The sequence below is a fragment of the Pocillopora verrucosa genome, chromosome 3 (genome assembly GCF_036669915.1).
Source record: "Pocillopora verrucosa isolate sample1 chromosome 3, ASM3666991v2, whole genome shotgun sequence".
Lineage (NCBI taxonomy): Eukaryota > Metazoa > Cnidaria > Anthozoa > Scleractinia > Pocilloporidae > Pocillopora > Pocillopora verrucosa.
The window spans coordinates 16,339,064-16,358,178 of NC_089314.1; the positions used below are offsets into that span (position 1 = coordinate 16,339,064).

The 19,115-nt window shown below is 36.8% G+C and overlaps 1 protein-coding gene and 1 long non-coding RNA gene across 2 annotated transcripts; one reads left to right on the top strand and one right to left on the bottom strand.

Annotated features, from left to right (window-relative positions):
• Window positions 1-2,658: 2,658 nt before the first annotated feature.
• LOC131783979 (uncharacterized) lies at window positions 2,659-4,448 on the bottom strand. Its single transcript, XR_009340169.2, has 2 exons — window positions 4,354-4,448; window positions 2,659-2,822 (listed from the first exon to the last, which is right to left on the bottom strand). It is a non-coding gene; the product is annotated as an uncharacterized lncRNA (long non-coding RNA).
• Window positions 4,449-4,547: 99 nt separating this feature from the next.
• Window positions 4,548-18,561, top strand: LOC131783971 (deoxynucleoside triphosphate triphosphohydrolase SAMHD1). Its single transcript, XM_059100749.2, has 18 exons — window positions 4,548-4,838; window positions 5,700-5,743; window positions 6,644-6,746; window positions 7,011-7,068; window positions 8,762-8,877; window positions 9,814-9,884; window positions 10,813-10,968; window positions 11,789-11,836; window positions 12,242-12,339; window positions 12,744-12,902; window positions 13,338-13,394; window positions 13,867-13,975; window positions 14,250-14,333; window positions 15,182-15,265; window positions 15,721-15,825; window positions 16,547-16,638; window positions 16,770-16,815; window positions 17,109-18,561. The coding sequence occupies exons 1-18, from the start codon at window positions 4,658-4,660 to the stop codon at window positions 17,199-17,201; spliced, it is 1,704 nt and encodes a 567-aa protein (XP_058956732.1). The 5' UTR covers window positions 4,548-4,657; the 3' UTR covers window positions 17,202-18,561.
• The last annotated feature ends 554 nt before the right edge of the window (window positions 18,562-19,115 follow it).

Consider the following 19,115-nt stretch of genomic DNA (forward strand, 5'->3'; position numbering starts at 1 on the left):
TACTGCTATATTAACCAACAGAGGCATCGGGAAAGGCATCGGTGACACCGGAAAAGGCATCAAGAAGAATGATATTTACCATATGTAACTTGTTGTATGACGAAAAACAGTATCTTGACTTGTTTAAGGCATTAATCACAGTCGGTTTGCTTTTCACTTGAATTTTGTAATCTCGACTTTCGATTCCGGAAAAATAAAAAGCTAAGCAACTCTAAAAAAATTTTGTTCTAGATTTTTATATTTTTAGAGTCATTAATAAGTTTGTATCCACAGCCTTTAGATAAGAAATTTTAAATTTCCATCTGCTGTAGTTCTTTTAGTGTTTATTATATATATTCAATCGCCTCGTTTCACGTGAAAAAGGCATGTAGGAAAACACTGAGCTTCGAGAAACAGCCAAGTTAAGGCTAATGTATTTACCATGCTTAAATATTTATAATCAGGGCCACTCGTTTAGGAGACCTTTTTTCAAAAGACCCAGGCGTTAAAATAATTCTGTTTTCCGTTCCAAGTGTTTTTTTTCTTTTTTATCTAACAAATGAACTCGGGATGAAAACTTTCGAAGCGAACGGCAGGTGAAATGTTGTGTTGGTGTCTCTGCCCCCCCACGTCTCTGCGAAAGGTACATCCGGACAACCTGCATGGAAAAACTGACCACAGCTATCGCACCACATTTTTAAAAAAAATCTTTAAAACTAAACTGGTTAGCAGCACTCTGCGAACGGTAGTTGTAAAATTTCTTTATTCTCCGACGCGTTCCGTTTAACTGTCGTAGATGTTTGGATGTTTATTTGTACCCAATTCATTGACCAGCTCCCAGTTGGCTTGTTAGCTCAATTGGTAGAGCGCTGCACCGGTATCGCAGAGGTCATGGGTTCAAATCCCGTACGGGCCTGAAATTTTTTTCAGGTCCTACTTACAACTACTAGTTTCAGTAGTGTTCTTAGCTGCGAGGATCTTCTAATTTCATCTTTCCACCGCAGTGCAAATATATGAATTTTCATATATCTAATTCTTCATTCTGTCGTAGACTTCTTCGGGGAGTTTTACAGTTTAACACTAAATAACTGTATTTATAAGCCATAGTTAGTGGCTATACGGGAGCCAATGACCATATAGGCTTGGCCGGACCTACGAATAGGAACTGGTGAAGTTGCGGAAAATTTGAAAATTTTTTGGGGCAAGGTGGGAGAATTCATTTGGAGACCACGGTTTTGGTTTTCTTTTTTCGTCACGCAGCAAGTTACAAAACGTAAATATAATTCTTCTTGGTGTCTTTCCAGATGCCACCGATGCCTTTTCCGATACCTCCATTGTTTATTACAGCAGTAAAAGATATATGCGCCATCATCACTTTTGAAAAATTGCTTAACATTTTATTTAGCGAAGTATACTGTTGACATTTCGGCTTTAGAAGACTATTGTTTTCCGCAACTATAACTGATATGTGACTATATGAAGTATTAACTTTGTTTACCCGCTGACCACTCGTATTTCGGTCTTTTCTTCATCCCCCACTCGTCGCCCGTGATGTAAGGTCAGCATTAGATTCCATCCACCAAAACCACCTCGGTCGAGAGGGACTGAGATGGAATATTTAATAACTTGCAAAACATAACCGAAGATTCTCGGAAATCCGCAAGTGATGTAGCCGAACATTCGAAGCTGTAAATCCCATGATTCTTGAGGAACAAACAGAAACAGCATAGCGAGAATTTTAAGTCGCGAACCACTGCTTGATGGTAGACATGCAGATAATTTAGGATACGTCAATTCTGTTGATGAGGCGCATAAACTTATTGCGGAATTTGAAACAGGATTGACGACGAAGTTTTCTTTCTCTAAAGCTGTCAAAGGTTTCGGGAACACCGGTGTATATATATATATTGATGTAGCTCTTTGGCATTACAAAGCTTTGCTATCGCTATTGTGCATTCTCACTAGTTTATCTAGTTCAAGTCCTCTGGCATGGCTTGGATGATACCACAATTGTGGAATCATTCGGGTTAATTTAATGCTTACACCTCCTTCCTCGGACAGAAGTCACAAAATACTCGGGGAAGATGCACGAGATATTTAAGGAGCAAAAATTCGTTTTTTACTGGTGTGCCTTTCCTAATTTTGGGAAGGAAAGTGTTCAATTGCCAGCACGGCATAGATAGAACAGCTGGAGAGAAAAGGAAACGAAAATATGCAGAAGAAGTACTGTATATAATAATTTCTTTTTATCCTCAACCTTTGTGTTACTGTCAACTATGGCTTGCTAATTCGAAAGGTCAAATACATGAATGGGTCATATGACATTGATCTCAGAATACTTTTATGACCAACGTGATAACAGTTCAATCTTGGCTAAATTGAAGATGGTTAGAAGTTAACAATTATAAGAACTTTTCACTAACATATGCTGCTGACAAAGGAGAAAATATATGCAATTCTGCATTTTTTGCTTTCTATCAAGCAATCATATATTGGCTCCTTATCACACTATGACACTTCCGTTTTGTCGTATTCCAAAAAATAACTTGAGAAATACACTGTCACTCGTCTTACACTGTTATATTTACCTATTACAGAAGGCTGGAAACAAATATTTTGTTTTCAAGAAAATAAGATATCTTGTCCAAGACACAAGGAAGTTTGACTGCAAAACACAGATAAAAATGCAAGAAATTTTATTTCTTTCAGAGAACAAGGTAGTTCTACTCATGTATAAACAGAACAAATCTGGTTTAATAAATCAGTTATGCGGCATGACTCCTTTTCTTCCATCCCCACTCAAAACAAGCAAACACACTTATAGACTGAGGTTCCAGTCTGGTCTGCAAATGAAAAGGAGGAAGGTGATCACTGCAAAATTAAGCATTAGGGTTCTTATTTATAACATATTGATTATTGTATACTGATATCAAGAAATTAAGGTTGCAAGTAGCAGCCAGCTGAGTTATAGTTTGAGTTTTATCAAGTCCATCACTTTGTTAAATTTAGAGTAACCTTGTCTTGAGAGAGGGAAATTGAGGAGCTGTAATATACTTATCATCAATTAGGGACCACAAAGAAAAATTTATTTATAGAGACTTTTGAAGGAGAGGAGTAAGACTTGTGACAAGCTGGCAGACATATACTAGATAAACTTTACTGCTAAATGGGTTACAATATAAAGTGCTCAGTATTTGGATCAGCTATGGCTCAACTTAAACTTTGCTTTAGCTTCAAGTTTAATCCTTTGTGGTTTCCTTTCTCTGTGTTTGTTTTTCAAGTTATGTTACACAAAAGAACACAAAAATGACAAGGAATGCTTTTGAATATTAAGAGGCTGGAATAAGCAAGAAACCAAAACTGAATTTTAAACAGTACAAAGTTAATTTGATCTTCCAATGTTATTTAATTTTAACCATTAATAGAATTTGCTATTTAAATTTATCCCCTCCATTTTTCTGGATATTGTGAGAAAAAACAAACAATAATCACAAAATGCATGGTATACAATGGTTTGATTCACCAATGTGGCAAAGGCCTTTCACTGTCTATCCATAAAAAGGGAAATAATTTGTAAAATGTAAGACATTCTGCATCTTGAGTGTATACTTATTCATCAATGTGAAATTAAAGGTTACTTGAAATAAATGTGAAAGATTTATAGGATTTTCAGACCCCTGATAACAATTTTTGATGTGCTGATTTGTTGTACTTAAAGGTTATGATTTTAGCAGAAATAGTGGAAGAAATTTCTGGACCTGGGATTTTGTTGCAAATGTCTGTTTAAGTCAGTTAAGAACCCTCCTGTTTCAAGATTACATGATTGCCACACCAGAACCTTTTGCATTCTATATTGTGCACCATGTTATGATTATGGTTTCAGTAATAAAAGGTGCTGACTCAAGAACTTTGCAAAATATCTCTACATACAAAGAAATAGATTGTGGTTATGTACTCCAAATAGCAGGTCACATCAGTCTCTTGTAAGGAAGTAGCAGAAATTGCTATGGTGGTTTTGGTGGATGGAGAGAAACATCTACCAAAACCACTTTATTCTATGTGTCATGAGTTATGATAATCATTAAGAACGTTTGGTCGGTCAGCAATTGTGCACCATAAAAAATAATTAGCCAGAGCACTAACTGCTAATTATTGGTATAAATCTTTTGTCTCCCTGAACATCTAACAGTGGCTATAGCTAAATTAAAAAAAATATATTGTTGATGGTTTTGGTCAAAGTTTTGGTGGATGTTCCCTAATGACATCCACCAAAACTACGTAACATCTGGGCACCTTTTAAATACGTGAAATATCTGCATAAAATTGCGTAAAATGTTTTATAATACTACAATCGAACAATTAATTAATACTTACCATTTCGTGAGTAAAAATTTTTGACGCAATTTCCCAAGCAAATAACACACTTAGGTCATCGGGATAAGTCGGCATGTTGTCGTAGCTTCGTAATTTTCATTTAGTATAACAAGTCATGAGTTGTCCATCATTCCATCTCAGTCCCTCTCGACCAAGGTGGTTTTGGTGGATGGAATCTAATGCTGACCTGTAATAACTCCCCACTGGAATAGTCCGCCATATTGGAATAGCGGACAATTTCCGATAATCACCCGACTCAGAAACTCGTCACTAGTCCTCCTCGGGCGTACATCTGAGTGTTCACATGGTTGTGCCATTATTCACCTTTGAGAGTTGTGTAAAGCTTGATTTTGAAGCTATGCAAAGGGAGAGTCGTAAGCGGAGAGTCGGCATCGTAACCCCACCCGATGCTCGAGTCCTTATGACCCCGAGAACGCCAAGTCCAAAGCGATATCGAAAGGAAAATGGCGATAACTTGGAAATGGGTTAGTTCGCGATAAAATTTGGGAGAGGTGGACATAGTATAACGGAACTTGCTGGAGGAATTCTAACATAACACACCATTGGGTTTGAATAGAATGGAAAAGGTACCCCTGCATTCTATAATTTTTCCAATGCAGTGGGTTAATGGTTTTAATCACTACAAATCTTTCATTTAGCTAGATATGACGAAAATACAACTCTTAAGCACTAACGTAAGCGGGAATATACAGAAGGTAGAAGCGTCAACCAGATAATCAGTTGTGCTTTTTTGTGTAAAGTAGATGCATTTGAACAAAGGACACTAATGATCAGTTTTGTTTCATAATGAATGTTGGTTTAATTTAAGTGGGATACCTTCTGTTCTGATTTCCTGTTGTGATTAATTGCACAATTGATCATGACAATAAGAAAGCGATCTACGCAGTAATGAACATTACTTGAGCAGTAGAGAAAATAAGGCCTGAAAAAATTCAGGCCTGTACGGGATTTGAACCCATGACCTTTGATACCGGTGCAGTTCTCTATTTTTGCTAATGTTGAAGTAGTGTTCATTACTACAAAGATGGCTTTCATATTCATTTCTTTATCTGAAGTTCACATATATGATTTTCATATATCCACAGTCATAAGTGATTATGTCAGTTCCCCTGAGGAAACATTTTGTAAGCTCTGATTGGCAATCTTAGCCTCCCTCAGTCCTTGGGATTGAAATTTCCTTTCACAAGATTTACACCTCACTATCCCATTGCTTTAGAAACCAAATAAGTCGCCAGAAACCTGACACCTGATTTATTTCTGGGTGGCTACTAATTTCTTCAGAAAAAATTTTCCTTATAATTAAAAAAATTCATTTTTCTTTCAAGGTGAAGCCAACCTAAGGGCAAGACAAGATGAAAAACATTATAAGGTGTAGTAATTATCATTTATTTTTCTTTTTTATGTAAAGAAAATAAAATCTGTATTCAATCTGCAGATGCTCAATTGAAAGGGGAGTTATTAATGAAGAGATGGTGTAAAAGTAGATGATGGATAACAAGCTTTTTTTTTGCACTAGTAGGGGATTCATTATTCTTCCAAGTTATTTCAATGCTGTTTTTTTTTTTGCTACATATTTCATTCTTGTGCTGCATACTTGGACCCAAGCAGCAATTTAACCCTTTGCACCCAAAACGTTGTTAAATAATGAGGAGCTTCTTTAGCCGGTGATCATTTCTTGTGACCTTTGCATGTGATGGGGTTGATATTGTAGGGAGAAATTAGATGCTAATCACTCTAAGGGGTTAGAGAGTTAAACTGAATTGTCTTTAGAGTAAGTCATTCAAAAAGTTATGTTTAGGTCTTAAAGTGGGTGAGATATCAGTTCCAAAAGAAGTACAGCTGTTGGGTGCTATTTACTCTAATAGTAGAGAGGTAAGAAACCTCTTTGATGAGATGCAAATTGGCTTTCCAGCTAGTTATTTATGTCCTGCTCCATTCAGCTTTTTATTGAATTTGTTGCACAGTTAATAGGTGCTGCTTTCAGTATGTGTACTATTACTTACATGTAAGTATTTCTATTTAGCTAATTCACAGTAATCCTGAGTCAGCTTTCTTTTGACAATTAAATATGAGTAGCTGCTAACAAGGCTTCAAATCGCTCAGCCCTAGATGGAGAGAGGTACTGTGAGCTTATCTGTCCTCCTCCTTTCTAAACCCAGAGTGTTTGCTGAAATGATCTGCAAATAAAAAGGGGTGCATAGGATGTTGATGGGTTTTTACAGAGAATGACCAATAAAGGACTTACCATTGTATTGTCATGAACTGACAGGTGTTTAATGACAGCATCCATGGACACATTGAAGTTCACCCGTTGTGTGTAGAAATTATTGATACACCACAGTTCCAACGTCTTAGAGATATCAAACAATTAGGCAAGTCTTCTCTTCTCTTTGGTTTCATTTTTTCCTTTGGTGAAATGTTCTTTAAATCAGTTAACTTCATCATTTTCATATCACAAAATAAAGATCAAGCTGGTTTGCAGAATTTTAAGTCAAGAAAGAGATGTCTTTGTCATTCAACTGTAGAGGTGAAAGGAATAAAGAAACAAAAACCCAGTATTTGGTTTTCAAAATTTGCTTGCATTAGCTTGCATCGATGTATGTTGTAAATACTGTCTTTCTTGTCTTAAAACTTAGGAGGTTGTTATCGTGTATTCCCAGGAGCTTCACATAACAGATTTGAACATTGTATCGGGTAAGTCTTTCAGAGAATTACGGTCCGGTCGTTACCAAGTACTTAAGCTACTAGTCCGATCGCCATCAACCACAGTTTCATCAGCTATCACGACGAAGTCCGTTCGCTACTACTGGGAATTACCGAGAGAAACATCGATGAAACTCAGTAAAAAGCCACAAAGATTTATAGAAGAAAATTTCTGTAGCATTTTAGAGTATATCTTGAGCGATCACTTCACGATACGATCGATCAAGACAAAGATTCATTCGCAATCAAACACCGTGCTCGCAAGCTTCCATACCAAGTCTGTTTCTACCAACTTGACTCTCATGAACAGACTTCTTCACAGCCAGACCAGTATAAGAATGTATGTTTAGGAGTTGTCGCCTAGCTGTATCATTTCTAACTTGCCAAAGATCAGAATACCTTACATTTAGAAATCGAGCAACGCGCAACACCATATTGTATTCGTGAAATCAACAACTTCCATGACACGTCGCTCACGTTTTCTTCATTTAAAAAACATTCTCTTCACAAGTCTTAAACGAAAAGATTAAGAACGTTAACCTGAAACAAATTGGAAACAGTTGTCTCATGTAAACGTCAAAACCGAAACGAATGAGCCGAAGAATCGATCTGGACCTAGATTTACTTAATTTAAGCTCAGAGTCCGTTCGCTACCAATAAAGTTTTAGTCTCGAAAAATTTGGTGGTAATATTACAATTTTATCACCTCTATAAAGCCAAATCAGTGTGAAAATGTTTGATTAGGAGTTGCCGCTTAGCTTAATAATTTCTGACGTGTCAATGATCAGAATACCTTACATTTAGAAATCGATCGACACGCGACGCCATATCGTTTCGTGAAATCAACAACCTCCACGACAAGTCGTTTGCTCACGTTTTCTTCATTCAAAATAAATTTTTTTCTCAAAAATCTGAAACGAAATGATGAAACACCTTAACCTGAAATAAATTGGAAACATTTGTCTCATTTAAAAAAAAAAAAAAACTAAACGAATGAGATTTTTTGTGATGGAAGTTGTTGATTTCACGAAAACAATATGGCGTCGCGCGTTGCCCGATTTCTAAATGTAAGGTATTCTGATCTTTGGTAAGTTAGAAATGATAAAGTTATGCGACAACTCCTAAACATTCATTCTTATACTGGTTTGGCTATGTAGAAGTTTGTTCATGAGAGCCAAGTTGGTAGAAACGGACTTGGTATGGAAGCTAGCGAGCACGGTGTTTGGTTGCGAATGAATCTTTGTCTTGATTGATCGTATCATGAAGTGATCGCTCAAGATATACTCTAAAATGCTACAGAGATTTTCATCTATAAATCTTTGTGGCTTTTTACCAAGTTTCATCAATGTTTTCTGTTGGTAATTCCCAATGGTAGCGAGCGGACTTCGTCATGGTAGTGATCAGACTGTGGTTGGTGGCGATCAGACTAGTAGCGAAAGTACGTGGTGGGACCGGACTGATAACCCCTTTAGATGTGAAGTGAACACTTTCTTAAAATATAATTTTGTAAATTTGCGAAATTACACCTTAGAAAACATATAAAGCACTAATAAACCAAGAATATACAAGGATGGGAAAAATATTAAAACTGATTGCAAATGACAGTAATTGTATATGCCAAAAATTGTGATGTAGCTCCTTTAATGTCCATTATTTTGACGTTGACAATTAATCTTTGATGTAGAACTTGCTACTTGGCTGGAAGACTTGTGAAGAGTTTGCGCAAAAGACAACCAGAACTGGGAATCACAGATGAGGACATGCTCTGTGTAAGGATTGCTGGGCTCTGTCATGATCTAGGTTTGTCCCCATCATCATCTTCCAGAAGAAATTTGGTGACCATCATACTTATTCATCTTTATGTGAGAAACAAGCACAGGCCATGAATAGAACTATTGCCTCTGTAAATACTGTAGTTTTAATAGTTTCAAGTCAAGATGATTTCAGAAAAGTTTGAATTAACCCTTTAACTCTCAGAAGTGATTAAAATGTAGCTTCTCCCTGTAATATACAGACATTATCCAGCAAACAGGTAGTGAGAATACTCAAACTTCTCTGGTAGTTGTTATCTTGATCTAGCACCAAGTTCTTATAACTAATTTACAGGGAAATGTATGGCAGCTAGAGGGGTCAATGTGGTAAGGGTTAATGTGCAAAGAATTAAAGTAAAAGCAAATCAGACTAGAAGTTTAATTTTATTTTAACTGGAATTCAATTGAGACTACAAAATAATAAGTACAATAATTACTTTCACATAAGAGAGGAAAATGTGTAACTTCAAATTGCATGAAATTCACATTTAGAGGAAAAAAAGTATAACAGCATCATTTTACTAAGTGGGATGCAAACAATAGTCAGGTATCATTCAAGCTGTTATAATAAAATTGGAATTTATTTAGATACAAAGGTATTTCTAGATCTCTGTGATTGAATATTTTAGCTTTTAAATATGAAATTGTAGGATTCTAACACTGTCTCTGTAGAGAGAAGGGGGTTTTTCAACCTCTATTTGGAGATGAGATGGCTGCTTGTGCTTCTTGATTGATGTTGATTCTTGTAAATGATTAGGTATAATTTGTTGCAAACAAATATATTTGAAAAATTAAAGTTAAGAACGATCAACTTAGTGTTTCATATCCATGCTGACGCTGAACAACATTGCTTTGGGAAACAACTATTCTTGTATAATTTTGAAGTTTTGTTTAACTTTTGTGCTTTGTTTGTTCATTTTGATAGGTCATGGACCATTTTCACATACATTTGGGGCATTATTTATACCAACTGCTAGGCCTGATGCACACTGGAAGGTAAATGTACTATAACTTCATGTATTTTTACTGATTATGTGTAGTTTTACTCACCTTGCACTGAGCTCATCAGATACCACACAAGTCCTAATAATACTCAGTTATACTATTCACCAAAATGTCCAATAAGAATATATATGCAATGAGAAAGTTCATTTAAAACTGTACAGATGCATGTAACAAGTACCAAACCTGTTGGCTAAAATAAAAGATACATGAACTGACTGATGTTATTTCTTTTTTAGATGATTTCTAGTGATCTCCAGCTTAACATGAATCTTGTTTTCAATTTTGCAACATGCATGACATACTTCAAGCCAGGTGGTACTTGGTTATGGACAAATTTGCTTTTCAAATCCTGTAAAATAGTTTTTCATCAAGAAAATACTAAATATTGCTGTTAAGGTGTGACATTTTTGTGCAATTATGAGAAAAGGTCAGGATAAATGTCAACTAATGAAAAGTTTTTACACAATACAATCCTTGTGTGTACAGAAGTATGCTCAAGCATTTTAATATCCATTGGTTAATCTGAGGAAGCTGTTTTAAAGATAGTATGCAGATATACATTGTATTTAATGATGGAGGTAGGACTGAGTGGAGTCCAATTCTGTCTGTAATCATACAGGAGAGTGACAAATTGGACAACAATGAAGGGGGAGTCTAATTTATTAAATATGATTATAGACAGAATTGGACAAAATGAAGTCCTGTTACCAATCAATCAAAACTGTGATGAAATTTGGGAAAGAAGCTAGAGATCGGTGATACATTTTTATTAAAAAAACAACAGTTAACAGGACAAAATGCACTACAACAGCATGCACACACAACACTGTTCTAATAGTGCTCAAATTAGGCTGGTGATAACCAATCACGTTTAATAATTTTGTTATAATTTTAATAAATATTTTATTTCTGTACATAGCATGAAGATGCTTCTGTTAGAATGTTTGATCACATGATGATGAGAAACAAGTTGTCTTCAAGTTTTGAAAAGTATAACTTAACTGAAAGAGATGTGACCTTTATTAAAGAACTAATCGCTGCAACAGTGCTGGAGACAACTATATGCACCTCTGAGGTATGATTCAGCATTCTGTGTGAGAAGGAGGTGGGGGAACAGGGGCAGGGTGATTATTAAAGTAAGGTTTTCCCTCAAAAAAATGCATCCAAAGTTTTACTTCCCATACTGGGACCAAAAACAATTTTTTTTTCTTCTGCACCTTGCTAAAGGCACTTGTAAATGTGACAATTAAGGGGTGCTTGACTGCATCCACGGGCACGTGTTTTATTACTGTCGGTAGGATTGAATTCACCAGCAAAAAATCTAAAGAGCTGTGAGATCAGCTGTTTCAGAACAACTGTAGTTGTAACCTAAGGATCAAATCTCCATTTTTATACTTTCTTTCATCCACGCTAAGACAGAGTTGTGGCATTTTAAAAATCACTCAGTTTGAAGAGCGTGAAAAGTATTGTGATCTGTGGATTACATGTATCTATCTGTATAAGTGTGGATGACAGGCCTAATTACGGAAAGTTGGTATGCCGACTTGGCCTAAATATTGCCGGGTGAAATAATCAGTGAAATCATGAATATTCATACTTAACCCTTTCACTCCTAAGATCTCACTAGTAATTCTTCTTACTGTCTGCTATACAATTCTTATGATGTTAGTTCTGAGGTTCGAGCATTGTATCAATAATCCCCTCGTTGATATTTTTCTTTATTCTTATTACTTTTCTGCTTGATATTGTATCGATATTGTAAACAGAAAGTCTTTGTTGATCACTCTCTAAGGGTTAGTAGTCCGCTTTTTGTTACTGATACCTCACACCTAAAGCTCTGTACAATGTATGAAATGTATGAAATGTCTGATTATTATATTAAAATTACATTAAAGGACTGGCCATATAAAGGAAGAGGACCAGAGAAAAGCTACTTATATGAGGTAAAAATACCGGGGTATATTGTAGTATCATGTGATATTCTGTCTGAAGATGTTGCAGTCCAATGGCTGACCCGTTTAACTTCGGATCCAAAGGTCCGTGTTCATCAAGCTCTGTTCAGATCTTCCTTGTTGTGTTCGTGCACAAGACTGTTTGTTTACTCTTATTGAAGTTCTCCACCCAGGGAATTGTATGGGAATCCTAAATTAAAAAAAAAAAGTACATCGTGGGTAGACTACAAGCTGTCTCTCCTTTTCGGCGAAATCCGTTGCGCAAGTCAAAACAAAGAAATTGCCAAAAAAAATTGACATGACGTGTTAAACATCTACATCGTAAATGTTATACACATGCGAGGCACATAACAGTGTTATCTCATGTTGTACTTAGGAGACTTACCTGTGTTTCAGATTGTTGCCAACAAACGAACAGGCATTGATGTGGACAAGTTCGACTATTTTTCACGAGACTGTCATTGCTTAGGAATCAACAACAGTTTTGATCATAAGTATTTTACACCTGCTTTTGTTGTTAGTCAAAGGAAGGAAGAAAGACAGTGAACTAGGGATAGTCAACTTAAGCCTACAGCTTCCCTGTTTTAATTCAAATTAATTTTAAATTTTTTTGTAATAGCTCCGAGAAAGAGGAGTGTGGTTTTAATTTATTTCACTCTGATGGAAAATTCGTGCCACTTTCTCAACCATTCGGGTAAAAAACTGAAACCCTTTGCGACTTGTCTGCACTCTCATGTTTTCCCGCTGTCCACTTTTTTCTTTTTGTCTTTTTACTTCGAGTTCCAGACGTCATTATGTAATATTATCCTTGGTTCTGTGACTACCTCTCTTTGGTTTTCCTAGTGTCAGTTCAAGTGCACTCAACGTTACAATCACTGAAATTATTTCTTGTTCACAGGCGTTACATGAAGTTTGCCAGAGTCATCAATGTCAGCGGCAAACTGCAAATATGTGTACGCGATAAAGAAGCAGGCAACGTCTATGATATGTTTCACACCAGAAACAGTTTATTTCGAAGAGCTTACCAACACAAGACGTCAAATATCATTGAAAGAATGTAAGTTACCGTATGTGGTTTCGTGGTTCTGTGGCTCTGTGTAAATAAGCAAAGCGTTTCAAGTTGTACACGTAAAATAAGCGTTATAGTTGGTGTTTGACTGGTTGATCTTTTTGGAGATTACACCGTCAACACGTTGTTTGAAAATTCTTTTTAGTGTTTCGCGCTAATGATTTCTACCGGGAATGTGGCAGAACTTTGGTAAGAAATATGATATAGAAGATTTCGGTAAAAGATTCGTAGATGAACTGTTGCGAATAACAACTGACAGTTGATTCGCATTTGACATAAAAGAAACCTAAAAATTCTTCGTGTTACAAAGTACATATCTGTTGGTTGGATGTGATTTTTTGCGTCGCTTCTTTAAATTGTTAGAGACAATCGAATGGCAAGATTTAATTTTCAAATCATTTAAATGTGTTTTTGTAATTACAGGATTACAGAGGCACTTCTCAAGGCTGATAGAAAAGTACTTTTCAAAGGATCAAATGGGTCAGTAAATGCCAGCTTCTTCACATTAACTCTGTCGCTCGGTGCCCTTTTTAGGAGATTGAATTTTAGGATGCAATGACACATAGTGATACCATTATATAGTTCTCTTGTATTTCAACGGGAAAAAAAATTGTTTGGGAGGTTCAATCAATAAACCAGCATTTTATTTTTTTCCGACTAAGGAAAGTTCTCGGGGTAAGGATGAGAGTCGTAAAACAGACAACTTAACCAAAACAACAGACGGGTTTTGCGGCAATCTTAAGGTTAGGCGATCGGCGAGTAAAATCGCCTGGTGTGTCGCCGGCTTTAAGCACCAAGGAAAAATTTACGACGATTCAGTTGGAGAAAATTGCAGAACAAGATGTAATTTCTAAATTTAAAGGCTGATTGTTATGTAAACAACTATGCTCAAACAGTTGAGTTACAGGTGGATCAGGCTATTACAGTTTTCTATTTTTTCGTCGTTTGTTAGGAAGATGTTTTCAATTTCTGAATGTATTGATGACATGGAAGCGTATTCACAGCTAAGTGATCACGTGTATTACCAGATCCTTAACTCGAGCGATCCTGCGCTGGAAGAGGTGATTATCAACAGGAAGGCTTTCTAGGCATAACGTTCGTTATCGGTTTCATTATTTTTAAAACACCTGTTCTTTAATCGATCGAAACTTCCAAGGATTAGGTGAAAGATTACTGACATCGGAAATGATTTCTTCCTTCCAGTTGTAGTTTGCCGAAAACTGGAGTCTAAACCACACAGTTTTATTCCATGGGGAGGGGGGAAGGAAGTGTTAATTCTTACCTACAGCGTTTTTGTGTCGTTTCATTGTTTTGTTTCTTCGCTTGTTTTTCAAGGCTCGTAAAATTTTGCTCCGAATACAGCGCCGAGACCTTTACAAATGTATCGGCCACTCCATTTTCCGCGAACGTCGAGATGAAGTAAGTTTATCTAGACTTCTTTTTTTTAGCGATGAAAACGAGAGACGTAATGCAACGAGTTTCACCTTGTTAAAATTAGTGTGAGAAATCAATAAAAATTGATTATCGACAATCAATCGATCAATCAATATCAAACACTGGAATGAAAGAAGTAATTGGACTTGCATGGGATGATCGATAATCAATCGGTAATCATTACTGCTGTAGATTGAATCCAAGGATGATGATTTTCGCTGATTGAAGTCAGGTGTGCTCGATATCTCGTCGTTTCTATGTTTAATTTGATGTAGACTTGCGAAAAGTTATTGACCTTTCGAAATAAGAATCGATGATTCTAGAGAACCAATCCTGAAAATGTACAGCAATCGATAAAAATCGACGGTAGCAGTCAAATCATGATGACAGTTACAGGAATTTCCCTTGTCCATAAATCATTGATTTGTAGCTTGCGACATCGATGAATTGTTGTCGATTTTAATAAATTGATATCAATTAATTTCGTTGCCTAGCGTTATCATCGATAGGCCAGGCTGAGGAAGAAGATGAAAATAGATAGAGTAGTGGATGATTTTTGATGAAGGAACTGGTATTCGAAACGTGGTGAATTCTGAGCTCGGTAAGGAATAGGGGGAAAATTTCTTTTTCCCTTACGCGAAGGTGAGACACACAAAAAAAATGGCGTGGCTCACCGTGGAGTCTCTTTGGTTTAGTGATAAAGCGTTGGAGCGCGGAATCCGAAGGTCTGAGGTTCAATTCCTCACGAGGAATTTTCTTTGTCCCATGCTCGTGGAAAACACTAAAAAAAAAACCATCTTTCTCTAACAGTTGTTTTGATTTTTATCGGTCAGAAGGAGATTCCAGACATACAGCTAGATATAGCCGGTTATATTGAAGACGGCCCTAAACTCGACCCAGAAGACTTTATAATTGACGTAAGTATGGCGATGGAATGTGTTCTTTTATTACAGGAGTCAGATTAGCACCCGCCTGACTGTCGCGTGGACAGTCTGACGTCTTTTTCTCTCTTGATGCAACTTCACTGGGAGTCAGTTTTTAATGGTGGACAATTTAATCAAGGCTTTTTTTTTTGGACGGAAGATCGAAGCGAAGATCACTTTCATTCATGCTTTTTTTTTTGTAAATCACTCGTACTCACTTTTGTAATCGAGGTTCAATGCTTAGCATGGTAAACTTTTTGCAAAAAAAGAAATAGGAAATGGGTGAGAACGTAGTAGCTTTTTTCCATTCCATAGTAGGGCACTTAAAATTCCACCGAAACTGGTGTTCATGTTTAACAAGAGCAGAACCTTTGTTTCGAAGTATCCAATTTTGTAGGTCTCCCGTTGGAGAAGCAACTCTCAGGGCAAAATGACTTTTCTTTTCCCAGATGGTCACTTTTGACTATGGAATGAAGGACAGAAATCCAATTGATGAGGTGCGGTTTTACGGCAAGAGCAACCCAGATAAACCTCTGTTTTTTAGAAAGGATGAGGTATGTTGTTGTTTTTCGATTTAAGTGGATGTTTATGTGGTAAAATTCCGTACACATGAAGATGGCGCTTAGTGGATCTCGCTTAATTGTTCACGGATATCGGAAGGCAAGCACTTTACGTACCACAATATGATAGTGCTCAAAAGCTTTTGTTTGATTAAGTAAGTAAACCTAATGTGTTTAGCCCAGATGGACTAATTGGGGACACCAATAAAATAGCAATACTAATTAACATTTGGTACCTATATTATATAGTATTATATTATACTTATATATATATGGTACTAATTAACATATGGTACTTATTCTATTGGTTACAAAGATTACAGCAATTGCTGTTGATGGTTAAAATGTCTGCAAGATCCAATTTTCTTATTTTTAATAAAAACGGGTAAACTAGGAGAAGTCGTTTGATTTACGGTAAGTTTTGACCATAAGAATATTCACACACTGGGGTTTTATTCATAGATTAAGAAGTTAAATCAACCTTTAGTTGCGCAATAATGCGCATTTTCTATTGATTTTGCTTTGTAGTAACCCTCTTTAGACGAGGGGTGTTAATTTTTGCTATTAAAGTCGAAATTCTTGTGCTAGCGCTGCAAAATTTACTGCATGTAAAGAAAGTGTGAGGTAGCTTTCACCCAGTTGTTCACGTATATTAGAATTACACATAGTGAGCGCCGAATAGCACCGGATACTAATCCAACTTTCTCTTTATAAGGTTAGCAACATGCTTCCTGAAATGTTTGCAGAGCAGCATATCCGAGTATATTTTCGCAAGAATGACCCTAAACTCCTAGAGAAGGCACAACGGTGAGTTCGTAGAGTTTTTATCGTAATCGACTGCTAATGATTAATGACACAAGAAGTACTGTAGACAGCCTCTTCCTTGCCTCTCCGTTCGACTAATTGGTACTGCTATATTTTTCTGATTTAATTTTCAGATGCTTCCTCCGCTGGTGTGGTAGGCAGAAGTGTACCACGCCAAAGGTATGAACCTCAACGCGTTAATTTCAGGGAGGAGGTGGGGGAAGGGGAGGAGCGCATATTCCAGAATTTCACGATATATACATATCATCCGGAAATTCGCGCACGTGCATCAACATTTTATCGTGCATTGTAGTAGCATTTAGTTGTAAAACAAGTTTCCACTAGTAGTATGTTTCATTTGACCTTCTGCCACAAAACCCTAATTTTACTGTCCCCAATGTCACTATCTAACAACTTCCCTCTTTCTCGAAGTTTTAAACTCTCTAATGTTATTGTGCTGTATTTGTTGCTAGGGAGGGGATGCTCTGGCGGAATTGACACCTATGAAGTCCGCACAACAGGGTGGCCCTAGCAACATGGAGAGACGGCTCAGCTATCAAGAATAAGGGCTGATTTTAGTTTTTGATAATTTTACTGGCGAAAAAAATGAAGGAAGTTATTAGATCTATTCAATTCCAGTTTAAAACTTCTTTTAAAGCCTTTTTGATATATTTTTTAATTAAGAAAAAAATTATATGTTACCGTGTAGTGGGTATGTTGTTCGCACCAATCAGATCGCCGCGTTAGGGTATGTATTGCACCAAACAGATTGCCGCATTAGGGTATGTATCTCGCACTAATCATATCACAGCATTTGGATATCATGCCCCAATCACAGCGTTTGGGTATTGTTTTCTTGTAAATGATGTCATGGAAACAGAGGGCTGTGCACAAAGAATGGCATTAACAAGAAATTTGGGCTCATTTGATAAGTGTTATGATTGTGGCCTTTGCAAGAGCCTCGTCGAGTAAAGTCGAGATTTATCGGAATATGAAAGGGTCGCATTTATTTTTATTGTCATTTTAAAGTTAAAACGTGTTTTTCCGCTCCTTTTCTCACAACGCACACGCGAAACAACTTTCCATCACGTACTGTGAAAACAACGCCCAAAGTCCAATCAGAACATACCCAATTATTGCACTTCATGAACGTAAGGTAATTTTTCACGTGCTTGAAGGACCTGCATTTTATCATGTATTCTACCCGAATTATCCAACACCACTGTAAAAATTTCATAGTAAACTTTGTGCTACTGATAGTGAATTTTTCACGCATTCTCCCGCGTTTTGACTTTTCAACGAAATTCGCTTTAGCTACCTATGAATTAACCCATTCGCTTGTTAAACCTGCATTTTATCACATATTTCACACACAGGGCAGAATCCAGATAGGCAGCAACCAATCAAGGAGTCCTCTTTGAAATATTATCCTTTTCTCTTGCTTAGTGTATCCTCCCTTCCACAAGATCGCAATGTCTTTGGTTAGGGTCTATTGGAGATATGACAGTTTTAGTTTGCTTTTCGCAGTTAAATTACGTGGAATTATATTTTTTTTGGCGACTAACTGTAGACGAATAATTTTGATTTTCTTTCCGTTTGAGGAACGGCTGTAAGCGTAGTCTCTTTCGCAACCGTTATTTGGTCTCGTCACACCATGGCTCTCTCTCCAACGTGGAATAGAGAAGACCAAACAACGGCTGCGAAGGGACTGCAGTAAGCGTGGTATCCATGCATTTTATTTTTGTTCAGATGTATTTAGACAGAGACAATACACCAAAAAATACCTGAGTTTACATAAATAATATTTTTTCTCTTTCTCTTGAAGTGAAGTAATGCGATATTTTCGTTCTTTTTGGAGTTATGAAAATATTAGGAATGCGAAGTGTCCCCCCTCGACCTACCCAGCCGAAAAAAGATAACCCTTTTTATGGTACGCATGCTTATGTTTTAGTTTTCATATTGAGTAACACTTTCCTGGAATTCTCTGGCCGCAAGAGAAAGTATCCAAGAGAGGTCTCGAGGTGGATTTTATACGTTTAATAAACACAACTGAGGTTACGAGGTCTTCGCAGGTTCGCGAGTGAAGGTTAAGAGAACTGACAACGCTTCGGTATTACGGAATTATTGGGAGTGTTTTTCCGGACACGTTTACGTACTTTTGTAGTCAAAGCTTAGATTACACGATTGCGTAATGTGAGTCCCAGTCCCCGACAACACAGAACCAGATTTCTAAATTCGGCAACAGCTTAAAATCCTTACAGACCCGTCGGTCCGTTTTTTTTTCAACTTTTGCGTTATTTTCTCACGTCTAGCCTTGGTGTAGAGTTAATAAACAAATGCTTCACACGACTTTTGGAGAGGTTGTGTGAGAAGTGGCTCCTCACCCAGGCCAGCAAGTTGTTGTTGAGCTTCTCTATCTTTGACGAAGACCTTCCTAGCTTTCTTCTTACCAATACCAGAAAATGCACTGTTTGTGTCAC